The sequence below is a fragment of the Rattus norvegicus genome, chromosome 4, assembly GCF_036323735.1.
Source record: "Rattus norvegicus strain BN/NHsdMcwi chromosome 4, GRCr8, whole genome shotgun sequence".
NCBI lineage: Eukaryota > Metazoa > Chordata > Mammalia > Rodentia > Muridae > Rattus > Rattus norvegicus.
This window is the reverse complement of record NC_086022.1, coordinates 105914998-105935875: the sequence shown is the minus strand read 5'-3', so window position 1 is coordinate 105935875 and position 20878 is coordinate 105914998. Positions and strand designations below refer to the sequence as shown.

General features: G+C 49.4%; 2 protein-coding genes across 5 annotated transcripts in view; one reads left to right on the top strand and one right to left on the bottom strand.

Annotated features, from left to right (window-relative positions):
* Positions 1 to 3736, top strand: part of Usp39 (ubiquitin specific peptidase 39) — a 32412-nt gene extending 28676 nt beyond the window's left edge. Inside the window, exons 13-15 of one of the 3 annotated variants that reach the window (NM_001106597.2) lie at positions 1667 to 1802; positions 2699 to 2785; positions 3499 to 3736. In NM_001106597.2, the coding sequence (NP_001100067.1) occupies positions 1667 to 1802; positions 2699 to 2785; positions 3499 to 3558 (283 nt within the window). In that variant the 3' untranslated portion in view covers positions 3559 to 3736. Of the gene's footprint in view, positions 1 to 1666; positions 1803 to 2698; positions 2786 to 3267 lie in introns of all 3 variants that reach the window. The other 2 variants (NM_001398741.1, XM_063285778.1) reach the window with 2 other exon arrangements.
* A 5508-nt stretch (positions 3737 to 9244) lies between these two features.
* Sftpb (surfactant protein B) lies at positions 9245 to 18381 on the bottom strand. Of its 2 annotated transcripts, none has more exons than XM_006236657.5 (11): positions 18223 to 18381; positions 17800 to 17927; positions 17311 to 17382; positions 17088 to 17213; positions 16452 to 16616; positions 16175 to 16264; positions 13705 to 13819; positions 12890 to 13050; positions 11088 to 11168; positions 10543 to 10620; positions 9245 to 9588 (listed from the first exon to the last, which is right to left on the bottom strand). In XM_006236657.5, exons 1-10 carry the CDS (start codon positions 18281 to 18283, stop codon positions 10558 to 10560), a joined length of 1062 nt encoding a protein of 353 aa, XP_006236719.1. In that variant the 5' UTR covers positions 18284 to 18381; the 3' UTR covers positions 9245 to 9588; positions 10543 to 10557. The 2 variants fall into 2 exon arrangements, with proteins under 2 accessions (XP_006236719.1, NP_620197.2); NM_138842.2 differs by having other exon boundaries at positions 9246 to 9588; positions 13705 to 13888; positions 18223 to 18288.
* Between the last annotated feature and the right edge of the window lie 2497 nt (positions 18382 to 20878).

Below are 20878 nucleotides of genomic sequence, written 5' to 3'. Positions count from 1 at the left end.
CAAAGTAAGGAACACAGAAGCCATCTGCCTGTTCTTTTTAGTGGACTCCAGAAGCACTGTCTTTCAAATTCCATCAGCCAGGGTGTATGTCAGAGCAGCCTCCTGTGAGTTGCCACCATCACCAGTCTGCTCCTGAGAGCAGGAGTGCTTCCGCTGCAGGGCGCCGCTGTGGGTGGATGGGCCGCTGCGGGTGCTTCTGTTGAGAAGCTGCCGGAACTTCTTACCCTGCTAGCTTTTCTTTTGGGCTTGGCGTGTTTTTGTCTTCTTATCTGTCTGTGCATTTGTGCATCTGGGAGTTGTGACTTGAGTAGTTTGTCCTTTGGAAAGCTTGCTCCAGGAAAGTTAGAAAACAGGAGGTCTATTCTTAGAATAGGGCTCCATGACTTCTTTATTAACATTTTATCTATTTTGTTTATGGGTATCTGTGAGCCTGGACACATGTGGGAAGCCGAGAATGAGGTATACGATTAATTTCTCCTCTTTCACTGTGTGGATCAAACTCGGGCCACCAGGCTTGCATGGCCAACACTTTATCAATTGCTTCATTTCCCTAATTGTTTTAAAAAAAAAACCCTTATTGAGACAGGGTCTCTACATAGTTTTTCTGGCTCTCATATGTAGGCCAGGCTGACTGAACTCCTAGAGATCCTCCTGCCTCTTCCTCATGAGGAATTAAAGGTGTATGGAGGCATGAAATGGGAGTTTATTCAAGGCTTCTAGATTAGGAAACCAGCACTGAAGAAAACAATGGATCCAGAAAGTATACATCACTTTATGTATATGAGTGTTTTCATCAGCATGTGTGTTTGTACACTGCATGTGTGGCTTTGCCTTTGAAAAGCAGAAGATGGCATTGAGAGACCTTGTATAAAAAATAAGGAAGAGAGAAACTGAGGAAGACACTGGGTGTTGATCTCTCACCTGTACAGGCATTCATATCCATCTGCATGTGCACACAGGAACATACACCACACATACAAAGGAACAGAAGGCAGCCAGCTCTCTGGACCCTTTTTTTCTTCAGTGCTGGTTTCCTAGTCTGGAAGCCGTGAATAAACTCCCATTTCATACCTTTGCTAATTATGTGAGCTGTGTTGCTTGCAATGATTTTGCCTCTAACTTCACTGAAAGAAAATGAAAGTAAGGGCCTTAAAAATAAAAAGCTGATGGTTTGCCTAGTGTTCAGATTAGATGGTTGCAGTGGTGACCTAGCATGTGGTCATTCTTCTTCCTGTAGGCCTGAGGGCACAGGACAGGCGCTGCCTGAGTCCTGGAGCTGCAAGGTGGCTCCAGCTAGGCCCGAGGTGAAGCCCTGCTGCCCCAGCTCATTACTCCCAGGGTAGCTAGTGGGGTCACATTCCTGTGTAACCTGCTTAGATTCACAGCTGTCATGTATGTGACAGCCAAGATTCCCGTTTAGATCCAGGCGAGCAGAGATCCTGCACTTCTGGCACCTAGACATGGTTCTAAAGGGTGTTTTCCTGATATAAGTAGTTGCTGTTGAGAAATGTAAAATTCAACTCACTGGGACATTTTTGGCACTGTAAACCTTCCTAGAGCGAGGACCCTAAAGTAACTGTCAGTCACTCTGTGGTTCATTTGTTCCTGTGTAGGGATTTCTCTAACTTGATAGCCATGGTCTGACTTATTTATTTTGTGTCTCCAGAAATGTGGATCTGAGAGAATACTTATCTGAAGAAGTCCAAGCAGTCCACAAGAACACCACCTATGACCTCATCGCCAACATTGTGCATGATGGCAAGCCTTCTGAGGGCTCCTACAGGATCCATGTGCTTCATCATGTGAGTGAGTGAGTGGCCCCTGGCTGGCATGGCACAGAGCTGCAAAATAGCATTGTTCCTCTGGTGGCTTTGAGTTTGTTTGCCTTTTTTGGGCAACCTTGCCTAAGTACTCCAGCAACCTTGCCTAAGCTCGTGCATGCAGCATGCTGTGAGGAAGGTTGGCTGTGTCGGCATCACTGATCGCAGGCCAGGAAACAGTGTAGGTGCTGAGCAGTGCCCACCAAGACGCCTTACTTTATTCTGGGGTGAGGGTAGGAGGGAGAATGTCTACTTTTAGGTTCTTAGCAGCTAGCTTCATGTACTTTTTTTAGGAGTTTGTCTGTTTTACCTTTTGGGGGCCGGGGGCAGGAAAAAAGACATTAGAGATTAGAGGGCTTTCTCCTTTTTCCTCTTGAGTGGCCACACAAATTCCTTTTCAGAAGGGTAGAAATGGGTCTGGGGATTTAGCTCAAGTGATAGGGTATCCAGTATGCACAAAGCCTAGGCTTGATTCCAACACCACATAACTGGGGGTAGTGGCATACACTTACAATGCCAGCACTCCTGAGGTAGAAGCAGGAGACTCAAGTTCAAGGCCCTCCTTGGCTAAAGAGAAAATCTGATGCTAGGCTGGGTTATGTGAAGACACCCTTACATACAAACACACATACAGAAAGGACAGAAAGGAAACCAAAATGTTTGGGACTTTATTGTACTTCAAAATCTCCTCTACAAGACTGAGGTTGCCTGGACTATTCCTTGAATCGGGTCTAGCCAAGGTTATGAGGCATCCTCGTGACTCTTGTTGATGTTTAGTGGCCATTCTGATGTTTCTGACTCCTGGCTGTGATCATTTTTACACCTTACACTTGACATTTTTGGAGAGGTGTTAACCCAACTCTTTATGCTTTGTGCAGGGGACAGGCAAGTGGTATGAACTACAAGACCTCCAGGTGACGGACATTCTGCCCCAGATGATCACCCTGTCTGAGGCGTACATTCAGGTGGGTGTGGGCCAACACAGCAAGTGGAACTGCTGTAGAGTCTTGCTTGCAGGCCCTGGTGCTTTGAGTGTAAGGAGATCAGATTATGTGGCTCCAGAAGTCAATCAGACTTTCAGAAAGGAAGAGTATAGAAGCCCATCAGTCAACAAGAAGTGTGTTTGCGGCTTTGTGAGTTTAGCAGAGATCTGTAACTCTAGTTCTAGAAAATCCAAAGTCTTTTCTGACTTTTGTGCACACCATGAATGTACACGGTAGGCACATACGTACATGCAGGTGAAACACTCATACACATTGAATAATAAATCTGGAAGAGAAGCCGGGGGTGGGGGGGAAATGAAAGTGGAGTGAAAGGTGTGTGGCGGAGGTGCGGATCACTTTTGAGACTGTGGCATGTGTTCTGGGCGTCCTACTGTCTGTTGTCTGCACAGAATAGTTACTTGCTATAACTGACTGACGAGATCCTCACTTTCCATTTCTGACAGATTTGGAAGAGGCGGGATAATGATGAAACCAACCAGCAGGGGGCTTGAATGCCTTTTCTGGGGTTTGCTCCCAGGGGCTATGGCTGAAGACGATAAATAAAAATACTGAAGCTGTAGCTGAACAGGACTGAAGAGTCCTGCCCTAGCCCAGTTTTTATGGATTCTGGCTGCATCACCATGAAGGAGCCTGTCTGCCCTGGTGTCCTGTGCTGTCTCTGCTGCTCTCTGCAGCACATGCCTTCCCTTTCAGCATCAGCAGGCAGAACTCTTACAGATGGATGCCTTATTTGAATTGCTGCAAGTATCAAAGAACAGAAAGTTCCGTGGAAACATCAAGTCTTGAGATTCTAGGAGTAAACATGGAGTCAGCAGCACCCTTATGCCATAGGTAGATGGTTTTCCTGTAGTTCCCTCCATCTCCTCGTGGGACCTTTGGGATGGATTAAATGTCCTCCTGTTTTTAAACCAGGCTCTTGTTTTATAGACCTCATTTAGGCTTGTTAAGAGTTCCATACGTACATGCAGGTGAAACACTCATACACATTGAATAATAAATCTGGAAGAGAAGCCGGGGTGGGTGGGAATGAAAGTGGAGTGAAAGGGACTGTGGCGGAGGTGCGGACTCTCCCACACATCATGTGATTAGCAGTGGTGGCAGGCGCCTGCAGGTATTGACTCCGGGAAGGTTGGGACTGGGGACGGCCTCAGCGGAGAACACTTGCTTCTTAGCACCAGGCCCTGTGCTCTGCTCTAAGCGCTGGGAAGAGATTGAAAATAAAGCTGGGAGCTGGTGAGATGGCTCAGCTGGTAAAGTGCCCACCTTACAGCATTCAGTCCCTCAAACCCATGAACAAAAGGAAGCGAGAAGCAGCATGGCGTGCCTGCTTGTAAAAAAGCAACAGGAAAGCAGGCAGCCCGCTGGGCTGCTGAGCGAGGGTCTCAAAAGGCAATGCAAACAGTGCGTGGGGAATGACCGCTGAGGTTCTTCTCTGGCTTCATATGCACACGTACTCATAAGCATGCATACTCCCCACACGAATGTACACAAAACATGCACATGCACAGGACACACATTGAGTGTGTGCACAGAGCTTGATGGGATGGCACCTGCTGCAGTCCCAGCACTTGGGGTGGAGGCAGGGGACTGGGAGGTAAGGATATCCTGTGAACACTAGAAGACCCTGTTTCAAAAACCAACAAAAATGCTGAGCTTCTGGGTTGTTTGGGACTTGGTGATGGGGACTTGAACAGGGCCTTGTGTTAGGCAAATGCTCTGCCTGCCACTGAGGTCCACAGGAGAAAGGAGCAGTACAGATTACAGAGCAACTTGTGTAAGAGTCTTATTCATCTCCTACCAGGAAATCTGTGTATTTTTACATATGTGAACACAAACGGTTCTGAATAATATATAATAAAATGCCTTGTGTTGGGGCTGGAGAGATGGTTCAGTGGTTAAAAGCTGCTTAATGGCTAAGCAGTTAATGGCTGTTCTTCCAGAGGACCTAGGTTCAAATCCCATCACCCACTTGGTAGCTTGCAACCATCTATAACTTCAGATGGCTCCGATGACCTCTTCTGGCTTTTGTGGGCAACAGGTACACATGATACACATACATACAGAAAAAAAAAGCCCATACAAGATAATTAAAACAATGTTTAAAATGGCTTGTATTGACAGTTTAAAATTTAGTCATTCATCTGAGGCCACAGATGAAATTGTATTTCTCAGTGAATGAGTTTTGGCTCCAAGTAATTCTGTTTTCATCTGGAAGTAACTAATGTCTTACACATAGCTCTGGCTGGCCTGAAACTCACCTGTAGACTAGGCTGGCCTTGAACTTGTGGAGATCTGCCTGTCTCTGTAGCACTGGGACTAAAGGTGTGCTCAACCACTCTTGGTTCAGTCCTTTTTATTTAGTCTTTTGTGGTGACCTTTTCCCAGGGAGTGGCTTACAAACTTTGTCTTATCCTAAGCAGACTTTGTGTGTGCGTGTGCGTGCGCGCGTGTCTGTGTACCCTTTGAAGAAGCACTACTAGTCTGGATTGTTGACTGCTTTTCTGTGTTGGCATTGCTCCAAGTCTTTATAATTTCATTTCAACATCTGTGAAATCTGTCACTGTTGTATCCCCAACCATGGGCTCTCAGCTCACCATGTTGGCCACAATGAATTCTTGATGGGCCTGGGTTGTGGCTGCTCTTTTGCAGCACACCGTGGGCTCTTGCTGTGTGATTTCAAGGGATTGAAGGTATCGCAGATGCATGTGGAGGTCAGAGGGCAATTTGTGGGAGTCAGTTCTCTCCGTCCACATGGTTCCCAGGGAATCCACTGAGGTCATCAGCCATGGCAGCAGGTGCCTCTCCCTAGTGACCTAGTTTGCTTTCTAATGCTGTAATAAAGATGGTGACCAAAAACGGCGTGGAAAGGAAGGGGTTATGTTATTTGGCTTATATATCCTGGTCTCAGTTCATTGAGGGAAACCAAGGCAGAAACGAAAGCAAGAGGCCATGGAGGAATGCTGTTTACTTACTGGTTTGCTCCCATGGCTTACTCATAGTACTTTCTCTATAACCAACCCAAGGTCCCCTGCTAAAGGGTCACACTGCCCATAGTGAGCGGGGTCCTTCATCAGTCATTAATCAAGAAAATGCCCTTCACAACTCCGTTATACGCCAAGCTGGTGGGGGCAATTCTTCAGTGGAGACCCCTTCTTCCCAGATGACTCTACCTGTGTCAAGTTGACCAAAGGCAGCCAGCCTGCTCACTGAGCCATTCTGCAGGCCCTAGGGCTACTTTTTTTGTGTTTTATGATTCTGGCAGTGTTAGACATCGAACCTAGGCCATCATACATGCAACGCAAGGGCTCTGCCTCTAAAAATTTTACTTTTATCCTGATACCTTTTTATTTTTGAGATAAGGTCTTAAAAAATTGCTCCAGGCTTGCCTTGGACTTGTTAAACAGCTCAGACCACTCCTTGAACTGTAATCCTTCTACCTAAGCCTCCTTAGTTTCCCCTTTCCTAATGCAGGGAGGCAGGATTCTCTGGTTTTGAAGACTGAGTCCTTTGCTGTTGAGCACTGATCCCTCCTGGAACTTCTCTTTCTAGGGGATTATATTAGGGTTCTCTAGAGAAACAGAACCTATCTATGAACCCATACATATACATACACACACGTGTGTGCTCGTTAGATTGTCTTACACAATAAAAATGGTTTAGGCTGTCCAGCAACGCTTTCTGCATCCTGAAGAGGCTGAACCTCGTGGCTGGTTGCCCCACGAGGGTAGATGCCTCAGTAGTCCCAGTCCGACACTGAAGGCCTGGAGGATTCCTGAAGAGCTGCTGGTCTTCAGTCCTCATTGGAAGCCTAAAAAGTTCCTATGCCTGTGAAGGATGGTGGCAGCGGTAGCAGTAGAAATGGAGTTGATGCATTTACCAGCCAGGAGTAAAAGCAGTCAGCAAAAACCGCTCAAATTTCTGCTCAGACTTTCATCCTCATGTTTGTCTGGGACCCACTGTTACCCTCTCCCTGCCTTTCTTCTTTCCCTCAGTTACCTGAGTGACATAATGAAAACAGTGACTTTCAAGACAATCTGTACACGTACAAATATCTATTGTAAACTTCAAGTCTACAAGCCAAGGATTTGCATCTCACCCGCTGCTGTCTCAGAGTGGGGTGAGCAGAAGGCTTGCACTGGTGCTTTGGTGCTGGGGGTGGAGCTGGACAAAGGGTCTAGAAGGGCGGAGAGAGCACTGCGCTCCCTGTCTGAACTCCTGTCTGAATGCCCAGGGATTTATAGTACCCTCTTCAGACTGATGAGATTGTATGTAGTGGGTCTAGATTTTTTTTTTTCCCCAGAGCTGGGGACCGAACCCAGGGCCTTGCGCTTGCTAGGCAAGCACTCTACCTGAGCTAAATCCCCAACCCCGGGTCTAGATTTTCTATAGCAAGAGTAGTTTTTTATAATTAGAAATGTGACAATAGGTAAAGGGACAGTAACATTTAGATCTTTAATTCTAAAGATGGATTTATTTGCCTTTTTAAAGGATTTGCTTGTTTTATGTATATGAATATTTTGCCTGCAAGCACCAGAGGTCAGAAAAGGGCATGAGATCCTCCGAAGCCATGGGTGTTTGGAGTCGAGCTCTGCGCCTCTGCAAGATAAAAGTGCTCGCTGCTGGGCCATCTCTCCAGCCCCGCTTGCTCATTTTGGTGCTGTGGTACCTTCAGCTTAAGAAGTAAGCTTGTAGGGGTTGGGGATTTAGCTCAGTGGTAGAGCGCTTGCCTAGTAAGCACAAGGCCCTGGGTTTGGTTTCCAGCTCCGGAAAAAAGAAAGAAAGAAAAAAAAAAAAAAGAAAGAAAGCTTGTGGGGAGAGAGTAGGCAGCAAGAGGGAGACCATGCTGCAAGCTGAGATTAGGGAGTAGATGTGGACTTCTGCTCTCTAAGGCAGAGAGAAGGGGCCTGGCCCTGCTGACATCAGGCCAGGACTGTGACTCCTGCCACCCCATAAAAGACAGTGTTTCCTTGCTCTGCACAGGGAATGGCTTTATCAGCTGTGGCTCAGGCATTTGTTACATGGGCGTGGGCCTGGGAATGCAGTCTGTGATGATCTTAGATAATTGAGGCAGACCTGGGTCCACCCTCAGGATTGTAAACTTAGGAAAAGAATCTTTCCCTGTGCATCTGTTTTCAGTGCTGGGATAAAACCCAGGGTCAGAGCATGCTAGACTAGTACTCTACCACTGAACTATCTACTCCGCTCTAGAAACCAGTTTTTATCTTCGCAGCAGAACACCTCAGTATGGAGCCGTAATGACCAGGGCATGGGGTGCTCAGCCTCTCCCAGGTCAGGGATTTCCTGATGTAAGAGGAATTATTATCATTATGTGTAAGTATATAACAGGAGGGCTCACATGTGCCCTGGTGTAAGTGTGGAAGTGTCACTCGCTTACTGACTTTTTTAAAGATTTATTTATTTTATTTATATAAGTACACTGTCACTGTCTTCCAACACACCAGAAGAGGGCATCAGATCCCATTACAGATGGTTGTGAGCCACCATGTGGTTGCTGGGAATTGAACTCAGGACCTCTGGAAGAGCAGTCAGTGCTCTTAACTGCTGAGCTGTCTCTCCAGCCCCTCTCCCATGAACCTTAGGTTCCAGGGGTCAAATTCAGATTATCAAGCCTGTGCAGGAAATATCTACCTGCTGAGCCATGTCACTGACCTAGTTTCCTGATTCTTAAATGAAGTGTGTGTGTGTGTGTGTGTGTGTGTGTGTGTGTGTGTGTGTGTGTGTGTGTAAAATATGGAGGTTAAAGGACAACCAGAAGTAGTGTGTGTAAGTGTGTGTGTGTGTGTGTGTGTGTGTGTGTGTGTGTGTGTGTGTGTAAAATATGGAGGTTAAAGGACAACCAGAAGTTGGGTCTCTCCTACCACGTGGGTCCTAGGGATCAAACTCATGTCGTCAGCCTTGGTGGCAAGCACTTTTACTCACTGAAGCGTCTCACCAGTCCTTCCTGATTTTTTTTTTTTTTTTTTTTTTTGTTCTTTTTTTCGGAGCTGGGGCCTTGCGCTTCCTAGGTTGCTCTACCACTGAGCTAAATCCCCAACCCCCCTTCCTGATTTTTAAATTCTCTTTTGAAAAAGCACACGCTGAAGATTTCATATCTCCTTTCCCTCCCTCTCTTCATCCCTCCCTCCCTTTCATTCTTTTCTGTCTCTTCTTTCTGTGTCTTTCCTTTCTTGTCTTATTTGTTTGTCTTTCTTTTCTTCCCACCCTCCTTCCCTCCCTCCTTTCCTTTCTTCCTTCTTTTTCTCTTCCACTGTATCCCTGACCAGTCCTCTCGCTGTGCAAGAGCCACCACACTACCTTTAAACTTTTACTTCTTAGTACTGGGGATCCAACTCAAATTTCCTGCATGCTAGGAAAGTCCCCTGCTGTCGAGCCTCACCCACAGCCCTTAGAATAATACTCTGTGTTTCCAGTGTTTATTCATCTGAAGTTCGAATTTCACAGAAGTGTTAGCAAGGGGTTGCTGTGGCTAGCCCCACTTCTACCCACTCTCTGTGGACCCACGACAGTTTCTTTTCAGTCCTGGGGCTGTAGGAGCTGTTGGAGCTGGGCTTGGCTCTGGTGGGGGTGAAGGCCTGAAGCCCCCTCTGAAGGCTTCTAGAGGACATGGTTCTGCTGCACCTCATCATCAGAGGAGCCAGAAACCACTCTGGTGGTGTTGTTGGGCTGTGGTTAGAGCTGGGACATACAGGCTGGCACAGGGCTGGGGGTGCAGGCTGAGACTTGTGGTCCTTTGGTACAGGTTGCTGTGGGGAAGGAAATAGGATTAGGGTGGGAGGTAAGGTCTTTTTCAAGGAGAGTAGCTGGTGGGGGAGGGGTCCCTGTGATGGTGACAGTACAAAAGATTCCCTTCACTGGACTACTTGCAACTAGACTAGAGGTATCTCAAGGCGGTGGTGGGGGTGCTGCACATTTTGTCTGGGGGAGCCATTCCCTGTCGATGGCAGAGTTGGGACAGAGCTTAGGCCACCTCTCACTCTTCCCTCTTCATCAGGCAAGGCCTGGAGCCCTGGGAGCTAGAAAAACGTGACTCCGTGATTGCTTCCCTTACTGCAGGTGCCCAGATGGACTCGATGGGGAGGGACACATTAAATTGGTCTCTGAGGGACTTAATGAGTTGAGGTGCTGCCCCTCTGCCCACAGTGGCTGTGACAGTGCTGGGGTCCTTCCTCACTTCTTCACATTAGAAGTGGTAGGTCAGCTCTGCACACTAGTAGAGCCCAGTCACAGGCACTCAGTGAGTTTCACAAATGAATAAATGACTACCCCGTGAGTGGCTTTAAGTACACTGTGACCTGGACCCTTCACCCCCATGCCATTTCCTGGCTCTGGTACTGGGGCTACCTCTGGCTTAGAAAATAGGGACCCTATGAGGTCAGGTGACCATGGTGCTGCTGGCATCTGAGGGGAAGACAGTTAAGACTGGTGTGACTTCCCCTGAGGTCTAAGAAATGTTGGCCATTGCCTGAACATGGACTATCTTTAAGGTCAGGCAGCTCAGAAGGCCTGAAACTGGAGGCTGGATGAGACGAGGAGAGCTGGGAGTGACAGCATGACAATAGGTCCAAAAGAGCGCCTTTTCCTGGTGGAACTGGAGACTCCGAGGAGCCTGGAGCCGTGCCTGGTGGAGGCAGGATAATCTTCTGTTCCCAAACCTTAGGAGGCAAAGACCTATCCCTCTCCCCAGGGGCTGGACTCACCTGGAGCCTGGGTTCTCAGAGGTGTGGGGTTTGGAAGCATTGCAGAGGGCTGGCCGGGGCCTCACATACTCCAAGGGCCTGTTAGAGACAACACTGGGGCTGAGGGCTTTCTACTTCTAGTGCTCAGGTCTGGAGACAACTCTTTCTTTACATGCTGCCTAGTGAGTACTCTTGATGTGACCTTCAGGACCCCTTGTGCCACTCTCCAAGCCATGGCCTCTGGGTGTTAGTGGGAACCCCATCTTATACTATAGCCCTGCTACCAAACACACAATGGTCACTGAACACACTGCATTCAGTAAGGAGCATCATCCCACAGTCCCCGGCTGCCCATCCATCATGGACTTGCTCCCCTTCCACTCTATCCAGATGTGTTCTTTGCTGCTCTGAGACCAAAGCCTGTTCTATGGCTACACTTAATCCTAGGCTTCTGAGCCCTAGAAGGCCTGAATCTAAGAGATGGGGCTCCTGAGGATCATGGACCAAGGAGGGTCGGGCCATGGGAGCAGAGGGGACTCGTGGGACCAGCTGAAGAGTGGGCATACCTGGCAGGAGGTGTGGGCATCCTGGCTCCTAGGCACCAGGGCCAGCAGCTGGGGCATGTGCCGTTCCACAAACTGCTCACACTGAGGAAACAGACACAATATGTAGGCTCCATCTACGAGAGGACTTACCTGTCTTGCAGACCTGGCATTCTTCCTCACTCCTTCCTTCTGACTATGGGTTTGTGTCTATCCATTAATGTCTGGCTGACCATTAAAGACTCAACCTAAGGACTGGAGAGATGGCTCAGTGGCTAGGCACTTGCTGCTATCTTGGAGGACTGGAACGATGGCTCATAAATATCCTTAACTTCAGTTCAAGGGGATCTGATAGCCTCTTCTGACCTCCCTGGGCATTGCACACACATGATGCCCACACACACATGCACACAAAACACATACAAATAAATCTTTTAAAAAAGGACTCTGATTAAGTTTGACTGGCTGAAACAGGTTTCTTTGGGGGAAGCTGGGGTTTTTGAGCTGGCTGCTGGAGAGAACAGCTGACTTGCCATATGATGTTTACCTAGCATGTATGAATCCTTGAGTTTAAACTTCCAGAACTACACGAAACTCAGCAGAGTGGTACATACCTGTAATCTCAGTACAAAGGAGGTGGACCAGAAGTTCAAAATCAGTTTAAGTTACACAGCACCCTCTCTAAACAAAGTTCCATCATAGTGAGGGGATTTATCACAGGCTTACAGAACTACCTGTTCAGTTCTTTGTTGCTATTGTTGATTTCTTTTTGGTTTTGTGAGAAAGGGCTTCTCTGTGTAGCCCTGTGTATCCCTGACTGTCCTGGAGCTCACACTATAGACCAGGCTGGCCTCAAACTTGAGAGATCCATCTGTGTGTGTGTGTGTGTGTGTGTGTGTGTGTGTGTGTGTGTGTGTGTGATCAGAAGGATAGTTTACAGGAGTTGATTCTCTCTGTTTACTGTGTGGATCCTAGGAATCAAACTTAGATTGTCTGGCCTTGTGTCACTGCCAGTGAGCCACCTTACCCACCTCCTCCTCTTTCCTCTTGCTCTTTCCTATCTGTGTCTCCTTTCACCAGACAGGGTCTCACGTAGTCTAAGCTGACTCTGAACCTTTTTTAAAAAGGTCTATTTATTTATATGAGTACACTGTAGTTGTCATCAGACACACCAGAAGAGGTCATTAGATCCTATTACAGATGATTGTGAGCCACCATGTGGTTGCTGGGATTTGAACTCAGGACCTCAGGAAGAACAGTCAGTGCTCTTAACCACTAGGCCATCTCTCCAGCCCATTCTTTAGCCTTTCAAATGCGAGAATTACAGGCTAGCACTATTGTACCCAGCTTCTGGCTCTCCTGCAGAACTTCTACAGGTTGAGTTACAGAGTGAGCAGGGTGGGACAGAACAGGATCCTGGGAAAAGGCTCCATTCTTTTTCTGATCCAGCTGGCCCTTGCTTTCCCCGTTTTCTGATGCCTGCTAGGTACTGTCAAATGCTACCTATCACCGGGGTAACATGGCACACCAGGGGAGCAGTGTGGCAAACACGCCATTGAGTGAAACCAAAAAAGGACAGTGTGACCCTTTTCTGCTGGGACTAACAGGACTTTTTTTGTGCTTAACCCATGAAGAAGGCCTGCTGATGCTCCACAGTCCAAAGCCTTGGGTCCGGTGATGTCTCTTAGCCACTCACAGTTGTGACAATCCCATCATTGTCTGACCCACATCCTGTCTACCTGGCTGGGACCCAGTCCAGCATTACATGTGTCTCTGGCTCAGCCCCCACCACACATGCCATAAGTCTGACCCAAGTGCCCACCTACCTTTTGCCTGTCTAGCCAGAAGCGAAGGCAGGCCTGGTGCATTGCCTGTGGCATAGCCTGTTCACTGGTGTTCCAGGCCTGGTTGATCACAGACTTGCAGAAATGGCACTCAGTGTCTTGCAGTGGCCATTTTTCAATCAGAGGCTCCAGAGCAGGGAGGGCTAAAGAGAAAATAGTTAAAATTGTCCAGCTGGGTAGGGAGGCACATACCTTGTCACACCAGCATTTGAGAGGCTGAGGCAGAAAGATTGCACCAAGCTTGAGGCCAACCTGGACTATGTAGTAAGACTCTGTTTTAATCCTTCCCCCAGGACTGTCTTGTACAAGTGTTGGTTCTGGGGCTGGAGAGATGGCTCCGTGGTTAAGAGCATTGGCTGCTCTTCCAGAGACTGGGGTTAGATTCCCAGAGCCCCTACATGGTGGTTCATGACTGTCAGTTATTCCAATTCTAGGGGTTCAACATCCCTTATGGCCTCTGTGGGAACCAGGCACACATGTGGTATATAGATACACATGCTGGATCAGAAAAAGAACTTAGCCTTCTCCCAGGGTCCTGCCCTGTCCCACCCTGCTCCTTCTTCAACTCAACTGGAAGAAGTCTACTTGTAGGAGAGAGCTAGAAAGGCTGAGGAAGGGGAATTGGGAGTTCAAAGCCAGCCTCGGCTACATAAGTAAAAAATCCATACCCATAGAAATAAATAAATAGTTAAAAATAGTGTGGGTTTCTGAACCCCACCTTGTCCATGTTCCCTCTTGTGTGCACTGTGGGGATATGACTGAGGAGAGGTAGTGGGGGGAGGGGACAGCAGGCTTACCTGGGCCAATGGCATCTGCAGTGGAACATCGGAGGACCAGGCCACAGACTAGCTGGGGCACCACACGACCCAGCAGTGCATCTAGTAGAAGTACTGTGTAACGCTCAGCCAGGCACTGGCAGATGCCACCCACCACCAGGGGTACCACGTGGCACACCTGGGACACAGCCACGGCCAGCACACCCTGGGGTGAAGGTGGAGAGAGGACACCATGGGACCTGCTTCTGGCAGGCTGTCATTGTGCCCATCTGAGTGGGCACCCCAGATGCGTCCCCTTTCTCCCTCTAGGAAGGAAAGCGGTTCTGTCCACAGGTCACTGACATCCAGGACAGCAGGGGACTCTGTGTACCTGGGGTCACTGAGAGAATCAGCAGTTGACACCAGATCCAGTTCTGACTCTAAAGGCTTGAGTCATTTGAAAGGGGGCTTCAAGGCCATGCTTCTAACAGTCTGGCCTGGAGCAAGAACTCAAACCCATTTCCTGAGCGAGAGCCCCACTTTCCCATGCTCACACATCAGGAAGATAGACAGTTCTTTCCGTTGGCCACAAAGCTGACACGTCCTTGGCTTTAGGAACCCCTGGAAAAGCCAGCACATCTCCTACCTCCCAATTCCAAACAAGCTCTAAGTTTAAGGGCAGCAGAGGTCACCAGGGTGTGGCTTTTTCCTTTACTCCTTATTCAGCACATGTGACAAGCTGGCTCCAGTACCAGGAGGTTGAGGCAGGGGGAGGGCTCAGAATATGGACACCCCTGGAGTGTGATGGCTCCCAAATGGGGCACTTAAGACACCCACCTGTTATCATCAACCCACACATGGCTCTCCTTCTGTCACGGTGACATAAGTCAACAGCCATTGTAGTCAATGACCAAGCTGCTCGTTGGTGAAATGCTCTTCACCCCTGGATTACCTCCACTCACGCCTCTTCCTCTGGCTTTTACCCTCTCTCTGGTCCCTGCTGGCTGGAGAACATGCTAGAAAGGCTTCTGACCTTAGGAAGCCTCACTGTACTCCCCTTTTCGGGACACTTCCACATCCCCTGATTGATTCTCATCCTGCCTGTTGATGATGGTCCAGCTGCTTTCTAGTCAGTCAGACACCCTTCTTTCTGGGCTTCCCTGGCAGCATGCACGGTCCCCCACTGGGATGCCTGCCCCCTCTCAGCTCTTCTGATGCTCTCTCTATCTGTCTGCACATTGTCTCTTAATGGCCTTGCTCTTGCCTTCGGTCCTCAGTGATGTTCAGATAGATGAGGCTGGGTGTTTGTTTGCTCTGCATGTAGGTGTTTATGCACATGCACGTGTGTGTGCAGATGTGTGAGGGCCAGAGTCAGTGTTGAGTGTCTTCCTTAGTCACTCTCCACCTAATTACTTTCTAAAGATTTATTTTTATTTATGCACATGTCTGTGTATCTGAGTATGTGTATATGTAAACTGCATATGTGCAAGTACCCTTGGGTGCCAGAAAAGGGCACTGGATTCCCTAGAACAGGAGTTACAGGTGGTTGTGAGCTTCCCAACAGGGGTGCTGGGAACCCAACTCCTTACTGTTGAGCCGTATCTCCAGCCCCTTCATGTGGCTTTTTTGAGACAAGGTCTCTCACTAACCCTGAAGTTCATCTTTTTGGCTAGGCCGGCTGGCCAGCAAGCTCTAGGAATCTGCCTATTTCTGACTCTCCGGTGTGTAGGGTTACACATGCACATTGGTACCTCCAACTTTTATGTGGGTTTGAGTATCTGAACTCAGGTTCCGCAAGTACTCTACTCACTGAGCCATCTTCCTAGACCTTAGGAAATAAAAATACTTATTTATTCACTTACACCCCAAACGCTACCCCCTCCTTCTGTTCCCTTTACAGAGCCCCTTCCCCCAACAGCTGATTGAGCTATTTTTTTTTATTGATGGATGTCCTTAGCCCCTGGGACTTTATTTTCTCTCAGATCTTGGCTTAATTGTTACCCTCTTCGGAGCCTCTCCCTGGCCTACTTGTCTAACTGTCACCATTTTATCTGTGCGACCCCTCAACTCTGCCCGTTCTGTAATCTGCACGTTCCTTCCATAGCACAGGCTTCAGAACGGCTTGAAGGTGTGCTCTGCTGTGAGTCTTAGTGACCGACATGGGTTTCAGGACCCCAGCAGTGTTGACAGGGCATGGTCATTTGTGGGGAGGACAACCCTCAGCTGACAGGGCACTGGGAGAGGCTACCACGGGTTTGGAGGACAGAAGAGATGCCAATTATTGGTGAACTTTTTTTTTTTTGAGAAATTAATGCACTTTTTCCCTACAGTGACAACCAGGGCTTCTCAGCCTTCAGATGGTGATCTGCTAGAAGAGAAGGCTATACCTGAGCCTCGAGGTTGGTAGGAGCAATGAATGGGTGTCTCCTCATCTAACTCCTCATAGCCTTCCGGGAATGTTGAGGTGGAGGAAGGTCGCCTTCCTCCTTCCTGAACTCCGTGTGGTCCTTACCTTGGGAATCACAGCTTGGACCCGCTTGATCAGAGTCCTGCAAAGCCAGCAGAAGGGCAGAGGGATGGGGAGCTGTTGCTCAGAGAGGTCCTGAGGAAGGAAGCGGTGAAGTGCGGTTAAGGCTGGACGGCCGCCCAGGCCTGACTGTCTGACCTTGCCTTCTCTGCCTCCTAATCTGAGCTCTGCCTCTCAGTGCTCATGTGTCTCCGGGACCACCTTAGCCTTCTGGTTCCCTATAAGCATCTGTTGAGAAATGGGCTGGGGAGAGCTGGCTTACCTGTGTGTGAGGCCCAGGCCTTGCCAAGAAGGCTCCTGGCAGCGCAGGGAGGACCAGCTTGTTCAGCAGAGGGTTTGGAATGGCATCCAGCATCTCGGGCTTCTGCTCTGGCTTAGTCTGCCCAAGTGGGCACAGGCCCACATGACTGCAGATGGCTTTGGGTTTCTAGAGCATGGAACAGGTAAGGGCTTTTAGGGTGAGAAGGGAACCCCTCTCTGCCCAGGTTCGTGCTCAGGGACAAGGGCCACAATCTGTGAGCCTGGAATTATGGGCAGCAGTCTGAGTGAGTACTGCATCATAGGACTCTGTGGAAGGACAGAGCCAGAGATGGGGCATGTGGAAAGTGTGATACACATGAGCATACTGTGTGACAATAAATAAGAACTTGGGCATGTGTGGGTGGGGGATGTAGGGTGTGTCTGTCTGTAGTATGTTGAGCCGGCAGGCCCGATTTGGGTGTCTGGATGAAGAGACTGAGTCTCCTGTGTCTGTAGTGGTGTGTGTGTGTGTGTGTGTGTGTGTGTGTGTGTACACGCGCGTGCGCAGGAGCACGCATGTGTGGGCGTGCATGTACTTATATAGGTAAGTGGCCACTTAGGCACATGAACTGTGTGGCGAGTAGGTCAGCGTCCTCACAATCTGGCCCTGGAAGTAGTCGATAACCAGGGGCAGGTAGACATCAAGCACTTGGCGACACCGGGGCACAAGCAGCTTCAAGGGTAGGATATCACATTCTTGTTCCAGGAACTTCCGGATCGTGTCCTGGGAGGCAGAGAAGGGGGAGTAAGCTTGTCCTTTCTGAGGTCTGCCCCCACCAGAGGTGTCCCCTGACCTTGGTTCAGGATCTGTTTCCCGTTACCTGGAAAGCGTCTTCCTTGGTCATCTTTGTGAGGAGGTGGACAATATCCTCACACTCTTGGCACAGGTCATTCTGGAAAACAGGGTCTCAAGTGGGGCAAATGGGTTGGGGGCCTGCTCCTAGCTCCAGGGATCGGGGCTTTCTCAGACACAGGCTGACAGGTACCTTAAGGTACCCATTACTATCTATCCGTCTCATCCCCTTGTGCAAATCCATGCCATTCTGTCCCACCTCATTTGATCTGCCCTGTTCTATCCCATCTCGTCCATCTCGACCCAACCACTCCATCTAACCCACACATCCATTTCCCTCACCTCATTCCGTCATGTTTCATTCTGTCCCGTTCTGCCCACCTTTCCTGTCACACTATGCCACACCATCATTCCCTGCCACCCTGGCCTCGTGGGAACTCCATTTCCCTACGGTGCATTCAGACCCCACCCAATTCCTCCTTCCCAGATTTCTAGTGCCCGCATGGGTGCTACTCACAGCTCCTGCATGTCCCCAGACTTCCTGTAGGCAGTGCCCCAGGGCTCTGCACTGTATCGCTTGCTCCAGGCTTTGGCACCAGAATTTAGGGCCTTGTGCACAATCCGGGGACGAGGCCGACTCTGTAGCTATATTGGGGTCAGAGCAGCCCTCATCAGGATCCAGCATACACTTGACACCCTGCCTTTACTCCGCCTCCAACCCAGTTTCATTGCAAAGGGGTGGCCATTACTTATGTCAGGCGGCTCTGAGTCCTCCTGCTTCAATATCCACTAACTGGATGAGGCCTCAGGGCCTCCCTGTGCCTCGGTTAACTGGCCTTTAAATTCTGGATTATGTGCAGACTGGGGCCGTTCTGGGCACAGTCAGAGCTGACTCAGTAAGTGGTGGGGATGCCTCTGTGAGGGAGGCTGGGGGACTCACCTGCGCCTAGGCTGCAGAGTGTAGGAAGGAGCAGTAGCCACTGCAGATGTAACTTGGCCATGGCTGCCTACCGCTTAGCAACCTACTTGAGTCAGGGGCTCTTATAGTTGGGGAGAGGACCTGGGGGCTGGACTCTGAGGGCACAGGCTGACCTCAGTGTTTGCCTGAGTCTTGAGAGCCCTCCAGGTGTTTGATCCCAGGACTTCTCGGCAGGGGCACTCCTGTCCACTTCCCTGTGCCGACTGGGGTTCCCATTCCCCTCCTTTACCCCATTCCCAAGGTCCCTCAGCCTGACTGTTCATCTCAGACATGGGGGTCTCGCTAGATACCAACCCTCTGAACTGTGCGAGGGATGCGGAATAGGGTCGGAGTGAGCCTCCCCAGCCCCACCCCAGGCTTCTCAATCCTCTACTCTTATGCAAGGCTCTTGAGAGCTTCCTGCCCGGCTCTTGTGCAAGGTAAGTGCCGGAAGGACACACCTAGGGTACTCCTGGATCCACCTACCTCCCACTCCCCTGTTACTTTAAAATCCTCTGATTCTATGGACTACTGGTTGGTGCTAATGCGAGGAGAACTAGACACAAAAGGAAGTGTCCTGTGAGGCTGAGGCAGGGACGGGGATGAGGTGTCTGTGTCCCCTGTGGCTCTCAGGTAGCTATATCCAGATGCCCATGCCCTCTAGCCACCCCTCCAGGCATGAGATGGGATTCAGCTGACACGTGGTCCTCTGAGGCCGTAGAGCTCTCAGGCTATGTCCACGCTGGACTGGGCCCTAGAGAAAAAGAAGCTCAGGGTCGGCTGCAGGGCAGGTGCTGTTGGAGTGCATTGGCCCTCAGGACCCTCTTCCTTATCTGATTCCTGCAGCGCCTTGCCTGGGTAAGGCTCCTGAGAAAGTCCTCCAGAGCTCACGGGCTGGGCTGGGTGGGAGTAGTCCCATGATGAAAGTCAATAATTGGACACGTGATGTAAAACAACACGTGGTAAGTGCTTCAAGGGTTCATGTAGTTTCTGTTGGCATCAAGACACCACTGCTACTGTAGTTACAGCTAACCCCAAGGAAGGCTGGGAAAGGAAAAGGGTCTTCTTCAGGGAGTGACTGAGATCTGCTTTTGTTTGTTTGTTTGTTTGTTTTGTTTTGTTTTGTTTTTAGAGAGGGTTTTTCTGTGTAGCCCTGACTGTCCTGGGCTCTACCACTGCCCAGCTTTTTTGTTTGCTTGTTTTTGTTTTTGTTTGAGACAGGGTTTCTCTGTGTAGCTTTGGCTGTCCTGGAACTTGCTCTGTAGACCAGGCTGGGCTCAAACTCACAGAGACCCACTTGCCTCTGCCTCCCAAGTCTTTTTTGTTTAAAGACAAGGTCTCATGTAGCCCAGGCTGGTCTCAAATTTGCTAATGTAGCTGAGGATGACCTTAGACTCCTAATGCTCCTGCCTCCACTTCCTGAGTGCTGCCATGTAGGGTATGCCCTGCCACACCAGGTTTACGTGGTGTCGGGATCACAGGTGTGTGCCCACCACACCTGCCTTGTTTGTGTTTCTCAGTTGGCCAGGCAGTCCACTGTGCCACTGGTGACATTGATGATGTCCTGAGTGGCATGGAAGCCAGACAGGCACCTTATAGACTGGTCACAAGTCCTCACGACCTTGTTAATAGTTTCAGAGAGTCCTTTGGCTGGTCTAGTGTCTTATCTGTGGGGCAATGCAGACAATCAGAAGTGATATTCTGCCATGCTTTGTGTGTCTTCCTTCCTTTCTGCCTCTTGGTGACTCATTAGAAGGAAGCCAAGGAAGAGCGTCCACTCACTCCACCTTGACCAGGGCCTGTATGGTCAATGTTGCTGCAGTGCTCAAACCCGAGGAACTGACCTCAGGGTCAGTATAGACATGGCACGGGCTTGGCCACCAAGGCCCCTCAGACCTTCAGCGTCACAGGGATGGGATGGAGTCTGTGGTGGAGGTGACTGTGTCAGATGAATCTGGACTTGGGAATGGAAGAAAGTTGGACCTTGGCCTCTTTTAAGCTGTGAGCTGAAGTTCCCAGGAAACAGCTGTACACACATTAGACATTCAGCGAGGATGGCTGACTGGCTAGGAGTCCTGCAGCTAAATTATCTGCTCGAGCTGTCTATTGCCCACTCTGCGTGTCACCTCATGTCCTTGTGACGATTGGGTACATCGTTTGGGATGTACAACAGACCCTGAGCTCCCACCACTCGTGACATGGCCAGGGAGCGTCTGAGGCCCATGGCAGAGGTTTTCTTTTTTTTTTCTTTTTTTTTTTTTTTTGGTTCTTTTTTTCGGAGTTGGGGATCGAACCCAGGGCCTTGCGCTTCCTAGGCAAGCGCTCTACCACTGAGCTAAATCCCCAACCCCCCATGGCAGAGGTTTTCTTGGCTTCCTGTAACCATTTGCTTGATGTCTCCACTGATGTATTTGAAAAGTGTCTTGATTTATCACTTTCTCTGTTCCATTCCAAAACAAAGCAAAACAAGACTTTCCAAACTCGGAACATGTTTGGAGTGATCTTCTGTGGGTCTGGGCCGTGATTACTCAGCTCTCTCAGGTTACAGAATAGACTCTCAGGTCTTGTGAGGCCAGAGCTTGCCACCTGGATCAACGAACAGGAGGCCAAAGCTTACTATTTCATTTTTAGATTATAA

Bases quoted from the DNA above. Each gene is read 5' to 3' on its own strand.
- Sftpb (NM_138842.2), bottom strand. From the start codon at position 18,283: ATGGCCAAGTTACATCTGCAGTGGCTACTGCTCCTTCCTACACTCTGC. The intron at 13,889-16,174 runs GTAAGGACCACA...CCTTCACCCCAG, and splicing joins TCCAAGCTGTGATTCCCAAG to GGTGTGCTGGCCGTGGCTGT. The intron at 10,621-11,087 runs GTATGCCCACTC...TGTCTCTAACAG, and splicing joins ATGCCCACACCTCCTGCCAG to GCCCTTGGAGTATGTGAGGC.